Raw genomic sequence first — 23,298 nt, 5'->3', positions numbered from 1 at the left:
AGGTTTGTCCGTGGGAGATTTTGCTTTCCAGGCAGCTGGGGATTCGGAGCTGTGGGAGTTCTGGGTCTCGTGCAGGCGTCGGAAGGCGCCTGGCTGGAACCCTCAGCACTGAGCAGTGTTTATTGTAGCAGGGCAGTGACTTTGCTTGGACCGTTCCTGGTTTTGTTGCGTCCACGTGGCACAGCAACTGCAGCAGCTGCTGCCACCAGGGAAGGGAGCTCAGCTGGGTTCCTTCACAGCCCTAGAATTAATTGTTTTTCACTGTGGGAGGCGAGTACTAATTCTTCAAGAAACCATAAGACCTTTCCCAGTTTCTGCCTTGTCTTTGGAGGCCCAGAACGGACTTGCATGCTGGAAGCCAGATGTAGATGCCTACAGAAATAATCACCTAGACTCTAGAGGAGGAACATGTTCAATTCCTAGAGAAAATTGCTTTTTAGCAGTCCACCTCTATTAATTTCACAGACCGGATTTAATTTTTAAATAACTCTCTTTAACGACGCTGTAAACTGTGATTTTAAAATTGTAGTTACTCATCTGCAGGAAGATGAATGTTTTGTATTCTAAAGATCTTGGATGTGGATTTGGCGCTGTTGCTACAAACTGGGGGCGCTCGGGGAGGGAGTCAAAAATGATGTTTTGTTATAGAAACCAGACCTATTTGTAGCAGCTACAAGGGAAAACAAAAGCCCTGTTGGAAGGGCTGTGAGTGGCGAGCGAGACCCAGGGGTCCTTGTTTGGATGCATTTCGGTTAACGGGTGTTGCACGGGATTTGAAAGGGTTGAAGTGGACTCTTGAAGTCAGCAGGGTCTGCCGCGAGCGCGGCTGAGTGGCGTGCCATTAGGGATGCTCTGTAAATCCTGGCGCTGCACTGGACCGAAGGTGACTCACACAATATTCTCTCTTGATTTAATCACTGCTATGAGGGCAGAGCTCTCTCTGCCAAAGCAATAGATCTGCATTAGCTCCTGGAACTCATAGCTGCCTTGGCCTTGCTGGATGGGACGGTCCTTGTCAATGAAGGTACAGCTCCGTTCCCCAGAAATCACCTCTTGAAAGCAAAACACGCTTCTCCCGGGAGTCTTTAGGCCTTGACTGCTTACGGTGCTGGTGCGAGTCCGATTTCTCTTGGTTTAGATGGCTGTGTTTTGCTGTGTCTCCGTGTTGGCTTAAGGCCTTCCCAAACCCTGACCACAGAGTCCCCAGCCCTGCTGTCCTTCGGCTCTGGCCTGATTCTGTCTCGTGGGCTGAGCGCAAGACTTGTAAACGTGGAGAGGCTGAATGCAGCTGAGGCTTAGAGCACTGCTGAACACATCTGTGTTTCCAAGACACTGCAGGAGCCAAAGAGTATTTCTACACTGACCAGAGCGTTCTACAGGATCATCTTCCAAAGGGTGAACCTCCTCCCCATCAAATAAAACGCTCTTCTCCCCTCTAGGATGTGGTGGACCACAGCTGGGACGTGGTGGGGAGAATCCAGACACCGTTAACTTAGCACGAGGCTCGTGAGGCAGGGGCTTCCGGGGCTTCCGTACGCTGGAAGCAAAGGTTGAACGAGTCCAGCATGCTCCAGCTTTCCATCTGCATGGCACTCACCGGCCATCCAGCTGCGACGGGCCGAGAGAAACCTGCCTGGCACGTTCCCCTCTGTGCTCTGCTCTCCTCTCCTCGCTCCGAAGGGGAGCGAGGGGCTGCGCCGTCCAGCTCCCTTGCGACCGAGCTGCTGACAGGCAGCGACGCCGTCTCGCTGAGATGGCAGGCTGGAGGCATGCGTTGCTGTTCGTGGCCACGGTAATTAGAGGTGGCTGGTCCTCCTGCTCTTGTCAGATCTGCTCTGCGGAGCACGTTACTTTTCTTAGGGAGTAATTGGATCTGCCAGTCTGCTGGGCTCTGATGTCATCTGTTGCTGCCACCTGCCCTGCATCCAGACAGCAAGGACAGGAAGGCAGTCGGTGGTTTTCTACCAGGCTTTGGGGGGGGGAGCTACGCCTTGCCTTTGCTCCCTGCCTGTGAAGAGGGTTTAACGCTTGCCTGACTGATAAGGCATCTTGCGAGACTCTTGAGAGAGCTCTGAAATCGTCACGCAGAGGGCAGAGCTCTGTTCATCCTCCAGTGAGAAGCCCACGGGTCCGGGACGCTCAGCGCAGCCAGCCCTGGTCATCTGCAATAACCATTCCCACATCTGGTCGCAGGTGAAGATTTGTGACCTCAGGTGTCAGCACGGGAGCATCAAACCCAGTGAGGTTGGTGTGGAAGTGGTGCTGCTCTGAATCAAGCATACCCCACGAGGCTTCACCATACTCCTGGGATCTGTTATTTTGCCAAAAAAAAAAAAGGATATTGTAACTGGCCATGTTTGCATTCAAGGGTATTTTAGCGCTTGTTGCCCTAGAAGCCGAGCAGGAGGGGCAGCGTGTGCTCCAGTCCCAGCACGCTAGCAGAGGCATCTCACACCATCTGCTTGGTCATCTTGTATTTCTTCAGTGGATGTCTGTCCCCAGCGTGCGGATCCGTCTTGCCTCGCGCCGTGGCCTCGCTGTCCCCCGCCTGCGTCTGCCAGTGCGCGGAGGGGAGGTGGGGGTGCCCCCTCTTCCTTCCGGAGAGGCTGTTTAAAACACATCTCCCTTCCTTTTTGGGAGGGGGCTTGAGCCGCCCCGTCCCCTTGCGGATCGATTAAAGAAATGGTGGCACAGCCCTCCCCTCGCCGCGACGGAGGTTCGGCTGGAGCACGTGGGTCTCCTCCTCGCCCTTTGTTGCCTTGACGCTCCAGCCAGGAGAGGTTAGCTGTGCTGAACTTGCCCAGCTGCAAGGAGGGACACTTGACCGCCTTCAAACATCAAAAGCGACAGCAACTGATCTGTCTGATCTCCCTCCTCCGCCTGGCATCTTGCACTTTAATTAACACTCTGCTCCGGGATCAGAGTGCACGGAGCCCTCCCCACGGATGAGCACGGCACTTCCCTGACATCTCCCTGGCATCTGTCCGCCGTGCGCCTCTTCTGCCCCAGTGCCGGGTGGGAGGGGACCTCTCTCCTCCACTCCATGGCTGTTTTCTTTTTTTTTTTTGCTTGTTTGTTTCTTCTCCCCTCATTTAAAGTGAACGTTTATCATTTGTTCCTTCCTGTTAATTAATGGCCTGTGCGAGTGGCGGCTCCAATCTGCCGAGAGGGGGGAGGAGGCGATGGATTGTTTGCAACCTTGGCAATAATCAAGAAATTCAGGTTCTCTCCCCACCCCTTAGCTGCTGGAGCCCTGGAGATTTTCTCCAAGCACCTTCCTTTGGATTATAGCCACGTCCATGTGCTGGAGGCTCTTAGGCAGGGGTCCGGTCCAACCCATTAAGCAACCGGTCGGTGACATGCCGTGTGGCCGTGACCCTGATGAAATGGGACTTGTTCTCGGGCCAGTTGTCCTTTGGGCCAAGGATCAGCAGCGTCATAGGTGCGGTTCGAGTTCTGGTTTTCTGCAGTGTTTGCTTATGGGATTTGAGGGAGCATGCAGTAAGCAAGGGGAAGAGCTGCCAAACTTCCCTAGGTAACAGGATTATGGTGTCCTTCCTCCTGGGACTTAAATAGCAAAGCAGAAGTAAATCCCTTAGGGTGTCTCTTCTAGCTGTTTGTTCCAGCCCTGCTCCTGAGGATGCTGCCAGAATCAGCCCAGCTGGTCGGGAGCTAATCCGCGCTGTCAGGGCCATATCACAGGACCTCTTGGTGGCTTTAAATGCAGGTGTGGATGCTGTGTCTCACACACGTCCGGCAGAAAACCAAAGCCTGGATGTTTCACCCAGAAAAGCACAAATTCTTGGAACACAGCAGCAGCTAGCCACCACCAAGAAAAAGCTACTAAGATGAAAAATGTTCATCTCGTCGCTGCTCCGAAGGGTGCAGAAATGCACCTGCCTGTGAGAGGGAGGTGCCAGGGGCGACGGGTGGTCGTAATCCTGTCATCAGGGAGGTAGGATCCAGGCAGGGCAGGGACCTGGCAGCACCAGTGTTTTCCAAACGAGGTAAAAGCTTCGACCACTGGCACCCCACGTGCTCCCTGGCCAGCTGGGTCCTGGACCAGCTTTATCCCCTGCGCCTAGCCATCGGTGTGATGTATGTGTTTCTTTTTCAAATCTGATGCAGCGGAGGGAGATGTTGTGCATTCCTGGCCAGGTAGTTGTCTGTGTGGAGACTTTGAGTCTGGCTCTGCTTTGTGGGCATTCATTTAGCATTTCAAAAGCAATTAAAGGCCCCAAAGAGTCTACATGTCTTGGATTCTGATTTTTTTTTATATATATATATATATAAGTATTTAGTGGTGGGTTGGGTTTTTTTTTTTTTCTTTCCCCACAGTGCTATATGAAAAAGGGAGGGAAAAAGCCTGAGCACAGGGAGTCTAATCAAAGAGATCTTTTGAGGCCTCATTAACTCTCTAAAGGAGGATGCAGAGACCAGACCCCTGCTCTTTGGAATATCATGACATTTACTGGCACAAATTAACATTCATGCAGAACCATTTAGCAAATTACTTCCTAATTACCCTCCACCCCCTGCTGTCCTGACCAGAGGGGAAGGGAGAGCCAGCACCTTTGCAATCTGGCCAGTGTTTTGTCTGGCTGCTGGTGGCAGACAAGTCCTTCCTTGCCCTGCGATAGTTCCTTCTTCGCATAGAGAGCCCCACCAAATCTGCCAGTTTGGACTGTGGGCAGCATGTCTGGATTTCTAACCCGAAACAAGCCAACGTGGTAGCATGGTTTTGGACTGGACGGTCTCCAAATTCGGCTCTGTCTGACCTCAGAAGTCTTGTGTGAGCAGGAGCAGGTTGGGAGGGGACGATCTGCCTCCGCTCCTGCACCTCCGTGGAGCTCCCACGGAACCGAACCACCATCACCAAGTCCTGCGGGCATCTTCAGTGTGGTTCCGGTTGTCACTGGTGCCAGGGAGATTGGAGCAGCGGGGAGCTTAAGCGATCTGGATATGTCGGTTTATTAACTGATCCTTCCTGAAGGATCGTTGTCTTTTCTCTCTGGTGTTGGCCCCTCCAGAGCTGTGGCAGGGTGCAGGGAAGGCTGGCCTAGGGGACAGGGACACCTGACAGAGTGAGAAACCTTTGGTTCCTGGGGCTAAATCCAGTGAATCCAGCTGTCAGAGCTGCCCCAGAGGATTAATGGCTCTCCCTGCCCGGCCCTGGGATGCCGATTCAGGTCACCCCATGGGAGTCTGCCTGCCTTGATGTTCTTTCACTGAGATTCATTTATTTGCTGTTATCTGGTCAGGTTTGATAGAAACCATTGCACATTTTCCATTTTGGTCCTTCATCTGTAACCATCTCCCGCTCTTCTTCTCTGCTGCAGTGCTACCGGGACTTGGCACTGGTGAGCCGAGATGGCATGAACATCGTTCTCAACAAGATCAACCATATTCTCATGGAGAAGTACTTGAAGCTGCAGGATACCTGTCGGACCCAGGTGAGGAGAAGGCCTTCTCCCCAGAATCGCTCCTCGGACACCAACCAGATGGAGGATGCGCAGGGGGCGTTTGAGTGTGGAGGGCTTGGGCGGGCAATTGGCACTGGTGGAGCAACTTTGCTCCGTGTTACGGACTCACCTTTGGAAGCAAAACGTGGCATTTGCCAGCCGAGGCAGCCACGGCGCTGGGGAGAGGTGTCGGGAGGGGGGTCTGTGGCGAAACCCACGCTGATCTCTCCCTCTGCCCAGCTGGTGTGGTTGCTGCGGGAGCTGGTGAAGAGCGGGGTGCTCGGTGCGGACGGCGTCTGCATGACCTTCATGAAGCAGATTGCGGGTGAGTTGTGCCACAGGAGCGAGGCGACCGCTTGCCTGCATCCCCCCTGCTCGTGCCAGCACGCTGGCGTGGCGTGGCAGGGCTGACTCGTGGTGTGCTGCGCTTGGCGTCGGAGCCTGTGCTGCCGCGCAGCCCGCTCCGCACAGGCTTCCCCAGTGTCTCTGTACCCAGCTGACAGGCAGGAGCAGGGCTCACTGGCAGGCACCAAGCCTGCCCCAACCTGTCTGGTGAGGAGATCTCTGCGGGGAGGATGGAGCAGAGGATAAGCCTGCAAGAGTCTGTTGCTCCCAACAGCCTCTATGAGGGGTGAATCACAGAGCCAGGAGGCTTCTGGCAAATGCTGGATCAGCCAGGAAGCGTATTGGATCCTGTTGCTGCCAGCTTTCACCCCGTAGCACTGCGCAAGAGCACCGGGATCATCCTTAGTCCTTGCTCTGACCTCTGGGATGGCAAGAGCTGTGCATGCAGCTCCTCTGTAACTCCTCAGAGACGCAGGAGGCTGCTTCACCCCGCGCGAAAGCAGCAGCTCCTCCAGCGAGCTGGCCTGCAGCGTGTTCCCCCCAGCCCTCGGTCTAAGCACCCCACAGCCATGCACACATACACACACACGCATGCACACGCCTTTCCGGATTCACAGGAACGGTGCCTCTTCCGTGTTCTCTACTCAGCGCTGGTGCTGGCCGCTGACGTCCACGAAGGAGGAATTAATGTCCCACCGTAAAACCTGACATTGTGTTTTTATTGTATGCGCCTGTGACACGGGGCTGGGCAGCCTGGATTGGAAATTGCCGTGTCTGCTCTTCAGGGGAGGAAGAATGGAGAGGGAGGGGACAGAGTCCTGAGCGCGAGCCAAGCTGCCCTGGCCCCGTTGTCACAGTGTAAACACAGAACATTTTAAAAACCACTGGTGAAGGCATCCCTTGTTTCCCCTTGGTTGCACCTCCCCGTTCAGGGCCCCTTCTGTTCTGGAAGGACGCCGCTGTCTCACTTCTCACCATTTTTACGATGCCTTAATTGTTATGATCCCATTGTTTTGGCTTGCTTGCTTTAGGCGTTTTCTGTGCCCCTGCGAGCAGTAGTCCCGCTCTGCTCCCAGCGATGTCAGCCAAAGGCTCCGGCTTCGTGCTGACAGCCCACGCTGAGGGCATGAGACACCACTTTGACACCTGGCCTTTATTTCAGAGTTTGGGCATTCTTTGCAGATGCTGTTTCGCCTTTGTAGGCTCAGCAGCTGCAAACGTTTTCTCTTTTCCAGCTACTGAATCTCATCCCTTTCTGGCTGCTTCTTTGCTTTCCAGAAGGATAATTACCGACTCCATATTATCACAGCTCTTTTGCAAGAATGCTGTTGCAGCAAAGACCGCCTTGATCCCCTAAAGAAAGGCACTTGTACCGGGAAATGTGCCGTATCTAGGAACAGCCGAGCACGTGTGGCAGGCAGGAGTGTGTGCTCCAGACAGGGAGCGAACTCCTTCCTCAGCTGTGCCTCACCGGGCATGCAGGGATCGAAGCGGTCGGTGGTTCGGTTGAGTCTGGCGACGGAACCGTACCCGTTCATCTGACTTTTCCCTGTTGCTCTTTTGCTTTCAGGTGGGGATGTGACAGCGAAGAATATCTGGCTGGCCGAGAACGTCCTGGAGATACTGACTGAGCAAAGGTACGGCTGGGCGGGAGGCGCTGGCGAAGGCTGGTGCGGTCTGAAGAGAGCAGCGGCCGGGCACGAAACGAGGGAGCGCGCTCCTCGCCTGCCTGCCGAGAGGGTGCTTGTGCTGCTCGGCGCGGGAGAGGCGGATTTTGGGGCAGTGCGTTTGCGGTGACGGCCTGCACGGGAGCGTGTTGTTGGTGTTTCCTGCGCAAAAGACCTCTGCATTCCCTTCCTGAATTACCAAGCATATTTGCAAGCCGTGGCACGAATCTCTAGCTCTCGGAGCCCTCTCGCTGCAGGTTGTGTGTGGGAGAGTGTCCCAAAGTCCCTCCGTTAGCAAACCTCCTCTGCGGGGTTTGGAGAGGGGCTGCATGTCACGTCAAATAAGACGGTCTGCCCAGATTGCTGCCTCTCCCCGAGCCGTGCGCGAGGACACGACTGTCCCCGAACGCGCGGCGCCTGGTCGGTGCTCAGCCCGCGCTCTGGGCAGCAGGGCGGCATCGCCTCGTGTGGCTGAGGAGCACGTGTGGCTCGGGAGCAGCATCCCAGGAATATTTTCTTCCCGAGTTTCCCGAGCTGCGGGGGAGGTGTTCCTTTTTGGAGGAGTAGGACAGAGTTAATTGCCCAAAAAGCTTCCTGTGTTTAAACAGCTTCTGCTTCATCAGGGCTGCAACTTTAATTTGTTGTGGACAGGCCATCTGGGAAGTATTGTCCTATGGGCTCAGCATTGTCCTTTGTTGGCAAAGCAGCCGCTAATTGATGATAAGCAGAATTCCTGACTGCAGCCTTTGGCTGGGCAGAGCCATTATTTTTAAATAGCCTATAGCTTTTCAGCGAGCGCTGTCTATAATAGCAGCGATTCTCCTAAAATCGCTTATTACTGCAGTTAACAATCAAGTTGTTAAAGCATTTATTTGGCCGCAGCTAACAGTCCTGGTGATTTTTATTCCGGGAATAGCTGCGTGGGTGCGTGCTGCTGCGAGTGCCATCTAGTGCCCCAGCGTGCCTGGGAAGGAGAGACCCTCCGAGATCATCTGGGCTTGGCTGACTTTCAGTTCTTCTCCGCAGTATTGCCTCAGCTGCCTCTGCTAAGCTCAACTCTTCTGTTCCCAACTGTATTTAAGCCCCTACCAGCTCTTGATGCCGTCTTTCCGTGTGCTGGTGCTACTCGCCGCTGCCACCCTGCGCCTTGGAGCGCCTCGGAAGCGCTCCTCGTCTTGCCGCAGCATGTTGCAGCTCTTGTCTTGCGAACAAATAACTGCAAACAGCTGGATTGCGGGAGAAAGAGCAGCTTCTCTTTGGTGATCCAAAGCCACACCTGGCCGCGGGTCTGTGGGAGAAAGCGCCGTGCACGACAAAACAGCTGAGCTTTGTCACGAGAGGAGTTTGTCAAATATTCACGTTTGAGGTAACAGCCAGAGGAGCAGATGTGAGAGGAGAAGGCTCGGCCCCTTGAAGGTATTGCCGGAGTGTCGATGCATACTGTAGCAGTGCAGAAACTGCCTGAGCATGAGGAGAGCTGAGGATTGGAAGTGAGCCCAAGGGAGAACCTGCAGCTCTTTGCTGGGATTTATGTGCTTTGATTAGGGAAAAGCCAGAGCTTTAATTAAAGCCACGCATGTAAAGATCTGATGCCACGTTCAGAGCATTGAGTGCTCGGTTTAATTAAAAACAGTTACAGCAAAGCCGCTTCTCAAGCGCTGCCCGCCTCGGAGAGGAGGCAGGTCCGCTACCTCTCGAAGCCGGCTGTTAATTTAGCTTCTTGCCACTAATGGCGGCACGAGTGCGATGCTTCCTCCGAGCGTTTTCACTTTCTCTGCCTCTCGGATCGATGAATCCTGTGGCTGTGGGTGGCTTTTTCCCCCCTTTGACAGCATTTTTATTTTCTGCAGAGCCCTCACTGGGGAAAAGGGGGAGATGCTGACCTGCCAGCCCCCCGGGATCCCGGCCTTAATGACTCCCACATCCTCCCTAACATAACCTCGGCTCAGCGCCGTGTGCCGCCAGGCCCGCCCGCCCGGCCGACTAATTAACCTGCTCCTAGCATCCGGCTAGATGCGGGGAGAAGAGCCTGGGAAAACAAACACTTGTCACGTCTTCCCAGGTTTCCCCTCGGTGATTTAGGCAGCTGACTCATTTGCCACTGGGCTGGTGTCTCTTCAGGTGGCCACGTTACAGCTGCTGCACGCAGCCGTGGCACTTCCACGGGAATTCTGATTTACAGCTCGCCAAGCCAGGGGATGCTGTGGCTGATCAATCACGCTGGAGGCACCGAGACAGCCTGGCCCGTTCTTGCCATCCAGCACAAATAACTAAGCTGACGAGGTCCTTTTTATGGACCGAGAATATTTATTGTTGTGCTTAGATAAGGGAGGTTGAGAACGCGGCACACCCAGCAGACGGGGCGCTGCCGCACGGAGCAGACAGGGCAGCACAGGCAGGAGACAGCGGCGGAGCAGCCGATGGAAACACTTCACCAGTGGGCTCTGCCGCTCCGAGGGAGCAGGGCTGAGGCACCTGCCCGCGCTCGGGACGCAGAGCCAGTTGGTGGAGAAATAAATCCACTTCCAGAAAGCCCGTCCTGGGTGTAGAGCCCCTGCGCTGACCAGAGCACTGCCTGCCCCTGTCCTTCCCCGAGGCAGGACGGGTTCCTGCCGTGCTCACGATGGGGCCGTGCTGCCTCTCCCACCGCAGACCCTCTCTGTGCAGCCAGGTCTGCTCTCTCACAAATCTCCCTAGTATTTGATCTTAAGCACATCTGGTTTTCCCCAGTTCTTGCCGTTCGGTGCTTCCAGCTCCCCAGTAGTCATGACTGCTCTTTTCCTCCTGCCCCACGCACCGTTGCCTGGTCAAGCCAGGGTCGGCGCAGCTCTTCTTGTGCCACCAGTGCTGCGGGAGCCACTTCCCCGCCCAGCGCAGGGCTCGAGAGCTGCCCTGTCTCGTTAACAGCGGCCCTGCCTGACCTGCTGCTCAGGATGCCACGGATTTTGCTGGATTAATCCACTTGGCACTGGCAGACTGGCGGCAGGGGAGCATGAAAACACCTCTTGAGTGGGTGTGCATGAGAGCATTTGGGGCCTGATCGTACAGGAAGGTCCTCTGTGGCTTGTCCTAGTGCAGCGTCTCTTGCTCGGTGCTGTTCTGGCTATGGAGAGCGGCAAAGAGGCTCCTGTGGTGGCTGGTCTAACACCAAGTATCAAGGTCAAGTCTATTCGTGGGGCAGCTGCTCCCTCCACTCGCTCCTGAGCACTTGATCGCTTGCAGTTGCAAATACCTTGGGTCGTTGTGGCAGCGGAAATCTCTGTGGCCATGGAAATCCGCCCGTGAGCACGTCTGCTCCCCTGCCAGAGAGTGTGGGGTGCGAGCACCCGGCTGGCGGGCTGTGGTGGGGCTGTCCTGGGGGAGGAGGAGGTGGACCAAAGCGTAGCAAGCACCCGCTACGGAGCCGGGAATGGTCCGGGCATGAACATTGTCTGGGCCGGCACAACCGGCCGGAGTCCCTGCCCTTGCTGTTTCCTTGGTGCCTCAGTTTCCCCTGTCCTGAGTCTCCACGTTTATATCGCTTCTGGCCGTGGTTCCCCCACGGAGGTGGCTGAAGTTGTTTCTGTTTTTTTCTTCCTTTACAGAGAGTGGGTACTGAAAAGCAGCCTCTTGATAGCCATGGCAGTGTACACGTACCTACGGCTCATCGTGGACCATCACGGCACATCTCAGCTCCAAGTCCTTCGTCAGAAGGAGGTGGATTTCTGCATCTCCCTCCTCCGTGAACGGGTGAGCAACTCAGGGGACTTGGAAAATGGCCGGCGAAGGAGACCTGCCTCCCTGGGGAGCCTGTGTCTGCGCGGCGTGGCATTGCCCGTGTTCCTCGTGCAGCGGGAAGGGTGGGACGTGCTGGTTCCCCAGAGTCACCCCCCAGCTTGCGCCGTGCAGGCAGCGGGGTGTGGCTCGTTCTCAGTGCAGGCTGCGAGTGGTTTGTGAACCCTTACGCCAGCTCTCCTGTCAGACTCCAGGCTGTGGAGAGGGGCAGAGCAGCTGTTTTGATGAGGCTGCCTCATTTCAGTCTCTTTTATTCCGGCCACAAGGGTTGAAACCATTCTCTTTCTGCTGCTGTGGCACCTCGGTGCTTGTGGCTTACCACAGCTGCAAGAGCATCAGTTCCTCCCTTCGGGAGGCAGCCAGTGTCTTTGCAGGCTTAGCAAGAACACGATAGCCAGCTCCAGGCCGCTCTTTGGTCCATGTCACGTAGGAGAAGCCACCAGAGCTAGAGGTGTAGGCAGGAATCCTTGCGTTTGGCATCTGAGCCCTGCGGGACGTGATGGCTCTGCAGCTCCCTGCCCGCTGGCCGGAGTGCTGCCCGCTCTCCCCTTCCTCCTTTGCTGGGCGGGAAGGACCAAGTGTCAAGTCCTAGCTTCAGAGACTGGCTGCAGTCCTGGAGAGAAAATGTCAGATTTATGGGCCGATTGTTTGCTTTACAAGAGAGGGAACATTTTAAAATAGCTGCTGACCTTCCCGCCTGTCACCCTGCCTCTCAGAACCTGCTAGCTTCAAAAGAGGGGCAGGCTGCCAGGGGCAGGAGTGTAGATATTGTGCAAAGAGTGAATCATCTGGAGCCGGCGGTGAGGTTGAAGGACTGACTGTTCCTCCCTTCCCCTCCTCCTGCCCCCCAGTGCCTTCTCCCTTCCCCCTGCTCAGGAGCAGGTAAACAGTAAATGAGATTTTTTTTTTTTTCCCCTCTCCTTTCCCCAGTTCATGGACTGCTTCATGATCGGCCGCGACCTTGTGCGGCTGCTGCAAAACGTTGCGAGGATACCCGAGTTTGAGCAGCTCTGGAAGGACATCATCCACAACCCGCAGGTCCTCAGCGCGCAGTTCACAGGTAGGCAGGGCTGGGGCCCAAGGGGCAGCCGGCTCCGTCCTGCCCTGCCCGCACGCAGGGCGAGCCTCTGCCGGGGCCCCACTAGCCGCAGGCCACCCCCTCCTGCCTTCGCACGCCCTGGCGGCAAGGCTGCCGTGGCCGTCGGCCCATGGCAGGGTGAGCTGGAGCACAAATCCCGCACGGCCGCTGTTTTTCACTCTGCACACCCCATCTGGCCCAGGTCTCAGGGCCGTGCTAGAGCGGACGGGCTCTGTTACAGCCCGACTAAAGCAAAACACATGGGGTGTGTGGGTTCCTTCCAGATGCTCTCCTAGAGAAGAGCATGCAGAGAGCTATAATTACACCGTGTGATCCCGCCTTCATCAGCATCAAGGCCCACGTGGCTGCTTCCAGAGCCCCTCTCGTCACTAACTAGAGGCAGCAGCCTCCAAAAGCAGCTTTCTGCTGGCTGCAGGGAGCTGGGGAATAGGGGCAGGGCCTGGACCAGTCTCCCATGGTCAGCTCCGATGCTTGGCAGCTTTTGCCATTTTTTTTTTAAATGCTGCAGAAGCTTTTAGGCATCTGGGCTTTAAAACATTCTGAAAAACAGATACTTTGGGCAGCTGTAACGACAGATCATGAGAACATGGCTGGGCCATGACGAGGGTCATTAAATTGTGTTGCTTGTTCTGGACTTAACGCTTCCGTGATTGTAGTTGTTGCCTTTTTTTAATTAAGCTGAGATGAAGTTGGAGCCCCAGACATAAAGTGTCTGAGTCCTTCGGACTCTCCAGAAAAGAGCCTGATGAAGCTCCATAGCTCTAAAGCAAGAAGTCCAGAAGATGCAGCAACTGACACTTTCTAAATGGGATTTTATTTCTCCCAGTGGCCTTGCACGCTTGGCGTGCCGAACACTCAGCTGTGGAGCGCTCTGCACAGTCTGGGTCAAAATATACATGATGGAGAGAGTGTTATATTTATAATTTTTATTGGTATAAATTATTCACTTCTCTAGGGACTGTCACATCATTATCTGTCTGCAGCAATTCTGGTCTTTGGAAATGGAGCTTTGAAGTGGTCTCCCCCCGCCCCCAGTGCCTGTTCTCCTCTCAGGGGCCGTGTTAATGTCACTTTAAAGATCTCGGATTATGCTCAGAGAAACTCGCAGCACATCGTTTGATTAAATGCTCCTTAAGCTCTGTGATCTCTGGCTTCTTCTCCATCTCCAGAACCTCCTGTCTCCTGTCATTGCTGGTCTCTGCTGAGATTTGCCAGCCGAAGGGCTGCCGTGACCCGGTTCCCCGCTCTGGGTGATCGGAGTTAGCCTGTGGGGCTCGCGGAGGCAGGGGAGCCTTAGCCCTACACCTAAGGAAGGCTCACGTTTCACATTTCCAGGGCTCAGCCCTGCTTCTTCCTGCAGCTGTACGTTCGCTAGGAACATTTCTTCGCTCCGTCTGGATCTTCCCAGCTGAGGGCTGAGCTTTCGTGTCCATGCTTGGAGAGTCCTGGGGCACCTAGCCAGCGTCCCGCTAGCTTCACTCGCTTCCCACACCGGTAGGGGCAGCTGCTCAGGGTTATTTCATAGAATCATGGAATGCTTTGGGTGGGAAGGGACCTTTAGAGCCCATCCAGCCCAACCCCTGCAGTGACAGGGACAGCTTTAACCAGACCAGGGTGCTCAGAGCCCCGTCCAACCTGGCCTGGGATGGTTCCAGGGATGGGGCCTCCACCGCCTCTCTGGGCAACCTGTTCCAGTGCTTCACCACCCTCATTGTAAAAAATTTCTTCCTTATATCCTTATATTTCCTGGTTTGCTGCCAGTTTTAGCCAAATGACCCAGCAAAACGATAGCTAAATTGGGGCTAACATCAGTGCTCCTGACTCATTCTCTTCTGACAACTAGCAAACTCCCCGTGGTTTTTGCTCTTCCTCCTTCGTTTCCCTTTTTCTTCTGTTTGACACCACAACCAGTGGCCCGTGGCTTTGCCTGGTGGTTCGTAGAGGTGAGACGACAGCCGGGTAAGCGCATGCACACGCACATGCGAGCCTGTTTCTCCTCGCCGTTTCAGCTGCGAAGCGCTGGAGCGGGCAGGGTGCAGCAGCCTCGGGGCGGCAGGGAGAGGTGGGCTGTGTCTGGCAGCGCACCAGCAGCCCGGGCTGGGTTTGTCGCTCCTCCCTGTCCCACAGAGGACCCTGTGGATGGGAGGACACCGAGCAGAAGCTGATCTGTCCAGGGGTGCCCCTCATTCGTACTTGCTCATGTGGAGCCTGGAAAGTCCCCTCCCCAAAATAATTTCCCCTGCAGTTGGTCATAAGACCAACTTTTCCAGCCTGGATGATTCTAAGACTACTTCTTTGCCCTCTTGCCTGCTGTGGAGAGCCTGTAACAATTGCTCTGCAAGGTGGCTGTTCTCTCTAGCAGCTGCCGGTCCGTGTGCTCTCGGGTTTGCGTCGCTCTGTAACCTCCGATCCGAGTGGGTCTTGCTGAGCTCCACGCTCCTGCGACCAGGGCCAGAGCTCAGCAGCACGGAGCGCGAGGGAAAACCGCAGCAAGGGGTGGCTCCGGGCGCAGGACCCGTCCCTCCCTCTGAGCAGCTAGGAGCTCTTAACAAGCAAGGCACTTTTGTGGCTCTCTTCCCCCACTACGCAGCTTGCTCCAGCCTTTCTCTCAGCTCCGCAGGAGCCGGCATCCGTTCTTTCTGCTTTGAAGCTTCCCTCCTCCAGCCGTCCCCCAGGTGCGACCCTGCGGCTGCGCGGCAGAAGGACGACTCCCAAACGGCGCGAGGGCGAAGCGCACCTCGTGTGTGCAGCGTCCCTGGCGCCTGCCTGTCTGCGTCAGAGCTGGCTGCCCTGTAAATCCTTCAGGTCTTGTCAAGCAGCGGCAAAAGCCTCTCTGCTCGGGTCATAAATTCCTCCTCTTGCAGCTGTCTGGGAACGAGAGCGGCTTTTGCAACCTCTCCTTCCCATCCTCCGTTCTCTACACACGTGTGCGCGCGCAGGTTTTTCTCTCGTGTTGATCTTTGTCGTCACACCTGGGTACCTTTACTCCAGGGGAGGAACTGGAGTTAGGTGCTGGCACGGCCCAGGATGGGTGCTCTCTACGCCAGCCCCACTTTTTGGTGCCCAGGCCGAGGGGTGGGAGGTGGGGAACGTGCTCTGTTGGTTACCGCCTGGGATTTGGCGTCTGGACTTTCTCATTTGTCCTCCAGATCTTGTCCCTGCCCTGCTGGGCGTCCTCTCTCCCTTTCTCCAGGCTCTCCTTCCTGGCGTCCTCATTAGTGATCTCTGACAAAAGCTTGCTCCAGACAGGAGATGTTTTAGGAGACCTTTTCCAGCCAAAATCTCGGTCCTTTTCCACTGCCTGTAGCCTTGGGGAAACGGAGCTTAATGCTCCGAACTCACCTCGCCGCAGATGTTGGTGGATCCCCACCCGGACCCCGTTCGTGCTGTGTTGTCCGTGGGGCCGTGTGAGCACAGACCGACCTCTGTCTCTCCCCAGGTGTCCTGCAGCTCCTCCAGTCGAGGACTTCTCGCAAATTCCTGGCGTGTCGCCTCACTCCCGACATGGAAACCAAGCTGCTCTTCATGACCTCGCGGGTAATTCCCTCATGCGCGCTGGGGTTCCTGTGCCAGCGCGGGGGAGGAGGGCACTCGTCCCTGCCCGGTCCGCGGCGCGCCAGTCCCATTCCCACGCTGGCACTGGGCACGGGGAGGGAGGGCAGAGCTTTACTGGTGCAAGTATTTGTTGCTTCTGGCATCTAAAGGCGACAGGAGGAGGAGAGGCTGCCCAGCAGGAGCTGATGTAGATGGGCCTGAGACATCCCTGGTATTCATTAAAAGGCACAAAACAGCTTTGCAGGGGAACATTGCTCCTGGCTGGCCGCTTTCCAAGGCAAGCGCTTTCTCTGAATGGCCGCAATGCGGTGGGTTATCGCGGCTCCGACAACAGCAGCCGTATTCAAGAGAGGCCAGGAGCTGCGCGGTGACAGCGCCGGGGTTAACCGTTATCTGTGTTCACGCACCAGGCAGAGCTCGCTTCCCCCTCGCTATGCCTCCGGACCAGCGGCTCGCTGGCTGAGGCTGCTCGCAGGGGCTGCGCCGTGCCGCACACGCGGGGCGTGTGGTCCCGTCTGCTCGGCTGGAGACGGGCCCTGCGTGAGAACGCCGCACAATGGCCTTCTTGCTTCCTCGGTCTCTCTGAAGACGCTGCCAGCACGGGGCTGGTGGGGAGCGGGGCGTGAAGCGGAGTTTGCCGAAAGAGGCAACTTGGAGGATGGCAGACTGCGGTTCTAGCAGCCTTTCCCCAAGCCTCGAGCAAAACCCGCGTCTCTCCGTTCAGGTCCGGTTCGGCCAGCAGAAGCGGTACCAGGACTGGTTTCAGCGCCAGTACCTGTCCACCCCAGACAGCCAGTCCCTGCGCTGCGACCTCATACGCTACATCTGTGGTGTGGTCCACCCCTCCAACGAGGTGCTCAGCTCCGACATCCTGCCACGCTGGGCCATCATCGGGTGGCTGCTCACCACCTGCACGGTGAGTTGCAAGGGCCAGACCCGAAAGCGAGTCATGTAATCTGGGATCCCTTCCCTTGCAGAGAAGGGGGCAACCTGCCGATGCTGGAAGCTGCCAGGGAGGTTGGGGTTAGGTATTTGCTGGCTGAGCTGACAGAGGGAGTTGCAGAGCGGTGGTTAGGACATCAACCTCTGTTCTGTGCTCTGGATTTTAGTCCTGGCTCTGCTGCACGTTGGATCCTGCGGGATCTGCTTTCCCAGCATAAACCCCACCTTCTCACTTTCAGCTTCTCCTGCCCTTTGTTTCTGCTTTAAGTTTATGGCCCGTCTAGAAGGCGTGGGGCCTCTCCTGTCCCAACGGGGTGCGAGAGTGCGTGCAACGAGATGCCTCGTTACAGCCTCGCTGGCTTCCACTCTCTCCGCTCAGCCCGTTGTCCCTTGTCCCACCCAGGACTGCAGTCCGCAGCACTTGTCAAACAGAGCAGAAGCAGCCGGGGAAATGGCTGTTGCTGTGCCTGTGAACACACGGCAGATAATGCCAAGGGATGTGTGGGTCCCGGTTAGACACGACGTGGGGTTGTAACCAGGCTGCGCTTTACAGAGCCCATGGTCTTGTATCTCCCAGCCTTGGGGCTGCCTTGGCCTCTGCCGCTCTGCGTGCTGCTGTGGCTGGAGCTGCTTTCAAAGCAGGCAGGTTTGCTCAGGAATTTCCCACCCTCTCTGAAAACTCACTCCTGCGCAGCGGCAGCAGCAGGGACTGGGGGGTTCGCCAGCTCGGCCCTATCCCGCTGGTGGGAAGAGCATCCCCAGCCCCCGCCTCGCAGCAGCAAGGCCTGGCACGTCAGGCGTGCAGAGGGGACGGGGGCTCAGCGCCGTATTCATCAGACAATTTGTATTTTTCTTTTTTTTTCCTTCTCTAGTCCAATGTTGCTGCTTCAAATGCCAAACTGGCCCTGTTCTATGACTGGCTCTTCTTCAACCCCGAGAAGGACAGCATCATGAACATAGGTACTCCAGGGAGGGTCTTCCTCTGAATGGGCAAGGGCTGAAGAAGGGGTTAATGCCTTCCAGAGCTGGTAGAGGCAGGGGGATCTGGTGGGGGAAGCACAGGGATTATCTCCAAAGGGCATCAGTTCCCTCCCCTGCCCGGACTCCTGGGATTTGCTGGCTTGCAGGAGCGCTGCTTCGAGCGAGGCACTTTTAATTGTGGCTTTCCTATCTGTGGTAGCAGCCAGCGCCTTCCTTGAGGTCCGTGGCTGGCCCCAGAGCGTCCCTGCCCATGGGCAGGCAGGCTGCCCGGCTGCAGGGCTGTGCCAGGGCACGCCAGCGAGGACTGGTACAGCCGGCGGCATTGCTGGGAGCTCCTGCCTGCAGGGAAGTTGGTTCTGGCCACCGTTTGAAGCCTAAGCGTTATTTAGGAGCTGGATGAGGGCAAGGGTGTGTAGAAGCCAGAAGAAGGTGGTTCCCTCTGCGCCCCAGGGGCAGGAGGCTGAGTCTGCAGGAAGGGGGTATGGGCATCTCTGGGGCTCTCAGCTCCCTGCTCTCTCCTTCCAGAGCCTGCCATTCTGGTGATGCATCACTCCATGAAGCCTCATCCTGCCATCACTGCCACGCTGCTGGATTTCATGTGCCGGGTGAGCTGCCCCTCGCTCTCTGGGGAATTACCCGGCTTACCAAATGAGTTGTGTGACGGGGGTTGACTGAGGAGGGCTGTGAAAGCAACCGCTGGGGTCCACGCAGTCCCTCTGCCACCAGCGGGACAGAGAGACTCCTCAGGAGTGTCAGCGGAGGACAGTGTAGAGGGAAACGGCCGCGCTCTCGTCTGCTTGCACCAGCCCGGCTGTGCAGAGGTCACGCTCCAAAGAGAGCTGGTCAGCGTGTCAGCCTCGGGGGCTCGTTTTAGCCCCGTACGCTTCTCCGTGGTGCAGAGGAGTGGAAGTGGAATCTTCTCCCAAGTAGTTAGCGATAGGACGAGAGGAAATGGGCTCAAGCTGCGCCAGGGGAGGTTTAGGTTGGATATTAGGAAAAATTTCTTCACGGAAGGGGTGGTCAAGCATTGGAACAGGCTGCCCAGAGAGGTGGTGGAGTCACCATCCCTGGAAGCGTTCAAAAAACGGGCAGAGGTGGCACTTGGGGACATGGTTTAGTCTAGTCTACCCTTGACTGGTTTAGTGTGGCCTTGGTAGTGTAGGTTAATGGTTGGACTGGATGATCTTAAAGGTCTTTTCCAACCTAAACGATTCTATGATTCTAAGTGTGCTGGCCGGGAGGTGCTCCCTTAGGGATTGCAGCCAGGCCCTTCAGCCCTGCTCTCCTCCCCACCACCCATCGCTGGTGCAGCAGCACGTTGGTGTAGGTCAAGTGCTTTTCCTTCCCTGCCAAGACAGAAGCTGGGAGCAGCCGAGTGGTGAGCCGCACAGCCTGCTCCCTGCAGGCCCCCCCCTTGCTCTGTGCTGACTGGTCGTGAAGCGCAGGAATGGTAACGCAGGCTCAGGCAAGACATCTGTCTTCACTCCCCAGAGAGTTTCGGGGCAAAGGCCCGTTGCCTCTCCGTCCCACAGGAAGGGAATTTCATGAATCCCTAGAGATACTGGAACAGCGGAATAGTGTCATCTCGCTGCCCATTCTTCAGAGCCAAAAAAAACCCCAAAACAAAACAAAAAAGTTGATCCCCTTTCTTTTTTTTCCGCATTCCTCGGCACATCATCTGGTTTGTTCTGCCCTGAGCCTCTTGATTGCGAAATAGCCTGCAGAGTAGCTCGGTATCTGCTGGCAGCCCTTTTAACCTCCCCTTACCTATGCTAAATTAAGGAGGGATTTTCCCCTTGCTGATCTGCCAAGAGCACAGTCAGGCACACTGCTGCGGACACTCAGCCAAATTATTCGCCTCTTAAAACCAGCCACGAGAGGCTTTGGTGAGTCCTTGCGGTCTCTTGATAAATCCAGGGCCATTCCTGGAGGTTGGAGCGCTGGGCCCATGTGTCATTCATTAGTGGGAATGCCACTGCAGGAACACATGTAAGACTTCCCAACTCTGCAAGTAAATCCTTCCAGAATGATGAGCACAAGTAGGAAAAAGGCTTCTGAATTGTTGCCTTTAGTACCTAATGAAATGCTTGGCCCAGTGTCATTCCCCGAGGGCAAACAGAATCTCGCTGCAGCAGGGGACAAGTCAGACCCATCATCTCCCTTTCAAGGGACAGCTCTCCTTGGGCAGGGAGCAGAGCTGGTCCTGCCCCGAGGTCCTGAGCAAAGCAGTGCCAAGAGTTGCTGGTTCCAGTAATTTGGTCCCAGGGAGGGCTGATGGTGTTTCTTGGAAGCGGGGTCCTTCCGTGGCATGAGTGCTGGAAGAGCTGCGAGTTGCATCACTTCCCTCCCTCACGCCCAGCACGCTCTGTGTGCTCCTGTCCCCAGGCTGCCCGAGTCCAAAAGCAGCTGCTGGTTTCTGGCAGAGGAACTAGGTGGAAGGTTCCCGGGATGACCCAGATTTCAGGGAGGAGTCCTTTTACTCCCTCCAGAAGCAAAGGACTGTGTGTGCACAGAGCTGAATGTTGTTTGGGGTGCCCTTCTCGTATTCCCCCCGCTCCTGCAGCGGTCGCTGCTGCTTGGAGCATGGCCCTGGCAAGCTCCAGGACTTCTCGCAGCTCACGAGGCAGCATCCGTGTGTTTTTCTCATCCCTGGGAGATGCAGCAGCTGGCCCGCTGCGGTAGCAAAGCCAGAGGCATGGGCTGGTTCCCCCTCTGTCCACCGTCCCCGAGATGCTGCACTCGGAGCTCTCCTGCTGCCCCTCTTGGGGAAGAGCAGCTGGGATGCGGGGCTGGAGTCGAGGGTGACCCAAGAAGCTGACTGATGGCCTTAGCTACTAGTCCTGGCTGCGTCCTGCCAGCTGGCACGGGCCTGGTGGGCAGGCAGAAGGGTTCATGGCACTAACGTGGTCGTTCTCCTGTTTTCAGATCATTCCCAACTTCTACCCCCCACTGGAGGCTCACGTCCGGCAAGGCGTCTTCAACTCCCTCACCCACATTGTGGAGAAGCGAGTCCTTGCGTAAGACAGCCCTGAATTTTACTGCATTTATACGACTGCTGTGCACCAGTTTTCCTGGGCCTCACCAGCCTAGTCAACACAACCTCCAGGCTCTGTAAGAGCTGCGGAGGGTATTTGTGTTGTGTATGAACCGTGGAAGAAGCCGTAGCTGTGTCTTCATGCTGCTGAGGCTTGTCCTGAGAGCTGTTCCTTGAAGCGAGGGAATGGGTGGGTTAAGAAAGCCATAGCCGCTCCACGACAGATGAATAGAAATGTCCCCAAGCTGAACGGAGCAGCCTTGCTCATGGTGCTCCAGCCTGCAGACAGCTCCTGCATCAGCCCAGTTCCCCTCCCAGGAGGTCAGACCCCTTCTTCTCCCCTTCCCATGTGCCTTCTGGTGACACAGGTCCCACTGGTGGCGGTGAGGGAACCCCAGCTGAGCTGCAGGAAGGAAGGGGGACCTCGTAGCTTGTGGCCCGTAATGCAAACCAAAGCCCTGACGTAAGGGAGGAGATCCCCTTGCATGTCCGCTGAGGCGAAGCTAGGCAGCAGGGCACCGCGTCGCAGCTCTTTCTCATCGCTTTCCCTTCCTACCCCCCAACGCAGACATCTGGCCCCTCTCTTCGACAACCCCAAGCTGGACAAAGAGCTCCGCGCCATGTTGAGGGAGAAATTCCCGGAGTTCTGCAGTTCGCCCTCGCCGCCCATCGAAGGTAGGGAGCGGGGCGGGTGGCGGAGGGAGGCTGCGGCGGGTGCTGCCTTCCTGGAGACGGGGCTTTCCCCGGCTCTCCTGCAGCCATAGCAGCCGTTCGGAGGTCGGGCTGGGGCTCCAGGGACAGGAGGGCTCTAGGTGCCCCTATTTATGGATGGTTGTGGTCTCCCTTCATCTCGGCCCTGCCGTATGCTAAAGGTGCGCACTGCCCGTTACTCTCTCTGCTCCATAGGGGCCTTTCTTCTCTGTAGGCTAATTGATTAACATAATTAGGTTAAACAAAGAGCAAGCATTTCTAACCTGTATTTAACAGAAGAGTGCTGCCGCTTTGCCAGATCTGCTGAAGGACTGTGCCTGTGCGCCTGGCTGGTTTTCCTGTTGCCATCAGCTGCTCTGGCTGAAGGGACGCACGGGACCAGCAAACCCTGCTGCCCCAAGCTTCTCGGCCTCATGGAGCTGGCAAAGCTGTTGCTCTGCTCAGGGACTCGGGCTCTGCTCTTGGCCTGGGCCGAGGGATGAAGCACAAAGGATGCTGGGCAGCTTGGGTGGAGAATGAGCCAGTCCTGCTGCGCCGGGTAGGGATGGTTAAATGGAGTCGCTGGGAGTGCCCGTCCCCAGCTTGAGTTTTCCAGGGTCCCTCACTTGCCCAGACTCTTTCTTCCCTTTTCAAAGCACTTTCATCTCCTTGCTGGAGCCTGTTTGTCGGTAGAGGCGACTCGCAGGCAGAGCCTGCCCTGCCACTCGGCTGTGCGAGGAGCTGTTGTAACCTCGCTTTCCGCTCTGACCCCTTTGCCTACGTTCTTGCAGTCAAAATTGAGGAACCCGTTTCCATGGAGATGGACAATCATATGTCAGAAAAGGATGACAGTTGCTATGACAACGCCGAGGCCGCGTTCAGTGACGACGAAGACGACTTGAACAGCAAAGGTGAGGAGTGCAGTCAGCTGGGCGCCGATGCTCCCAAGTACTTCTGCATCGCCGCAGTGTGAATAGCTGCCGCTTGCCTCTGCGCCGGACAGTGTTTCCCCGCTGGCTCGTGGGCACCTTCCCTTCATGATGGAGGATCCCCAGACAACCAGCTGTAAGCACAGTTCCCTCAAAGCCCCTTTCCCACGAGCAGCGGGAATTGCTGCGCTCGAGGCAGGCTCCCTTCTTGAGATCCAGCTTTCCTTCTGCAAGAGAGGGTGTTGAGGCCGGCACTCTGCTGCTTCCCAGGCCCTGACAGCCAGGCTCAGTAGATCTGAGACAGATCTGTGCTCAAAGGGAAAGGCTGTTGGGCTTCATCTCCTTGCCTGGTTATTCCCTAGAGCTTAGACCCTTCGAACGTAGCGCTTTCTCCAGCCATGTGTCCTCTCTAGATGTCTGACTAGTCTCAAGCCCCGCTGCGCTGCATGGTTGGGAATCCCTGTGGCAGATGCTGTGCCGGATGGTTTGTTTGGGAACAGGGTGTCTCTGTTCTCAGGCAGCTGCTAATGAGGCTCAGGCCTCTAATTGCCCAGCCACATGGTTTTCATTATGCTCCCTCTCGAAGCCATGGGGCTGACAAGACTGCGCAAGGCCAGAATCCCCTCTGCTCGCTCTCTGGAGCTGGAGGCATCTCAAGCTGTTCCTGGCCTTGGTGGTTGGACTCTTGTGGGCTTCCTGCCATGCCGGAGGGCTAGCCCTGCGGCGGGGAGGGGCCGCGGGCCCAGGCTGGGGGCGAGGATGTGACGCTGTGCTGTAGCACTGTCTGCAGTAGTCCCGTCGAGCCCTGCCAGCTGCGTGG

The 23,298-nt window shown here is 56.4% G+C and overlaps 1 protein-coding gene across 1 annotated transcript in view; it reads left to right on the top strand.

Moving 5' to 3' along the window:
• INTS3 (integrator complex subunit 3) overlaps positions 1–23,298 on the top strand; it is a 43,850-nt gene that overhangs the window by 4,926 nt on the left and 15,626 nt on the right. The window contains exons 4-15 of the mRNA XM_075724520.1: positions 5,340–5,453; positions 5,703–5,787; positions 7,378–7,444; positions 11,059–11,203; positions 12,179–12,308; positions 15,787–15,884; positions 16,627–16,818; positions 17,717–17,804; positions 18,351–18,430; positions 20,751–20,842; positions 21,428–21,534; positions 22,341–22,460. Coding sequence (XP_075580635.1) covers positions 5,340–5,453; positions 5,703–5,787; positions 7,378–7,444; positions 11,059–11,203; positions 12,179–12,308; positions 15,787–15,884; positions 16,627–16,818; positions 17,717–17,804; positions 18,351–18,430; positions 20,751–20,842; positions 21,428–21,534; positions 22,341–22,460 — 1,318 coding nt within the window. The remainder of the gene's footprint in view (positions 1–5,339; positions 5,454–5,702; positions 5,788–7,377; positions 7,445–11,058; positions 11,204–12,178; positions 12,309–15,786; positions 15,885–16,626; positions 16,819–17,716; positions 17,805–18,350; positions 18,431–20,750; positions 20,843–21,427; positions 21,535–22,340; positions 22,461–23,298) is intronic.

Source organism: Pelecanus crispus, chromosome 22 (assembly GCF_030463565.1).
Source record: "Pelecanus crispus isolate bPelCri1 chromosome 22, bPelCri1.pri, whole genome shotgun sequence".
In the NCBI taxonomy this organism is placed as follows: Eukaryota; Metazoa; Chordata; class Aves; order Pelecaniformes; family Pelecanidae; genus Pelecanus; species Pelecanus crispus.
The sequence above is the reverse complement of the archived record's forward strand: the minus strand, read 5'-3'. Positions and strand labels throughout refer to the sequence as shown.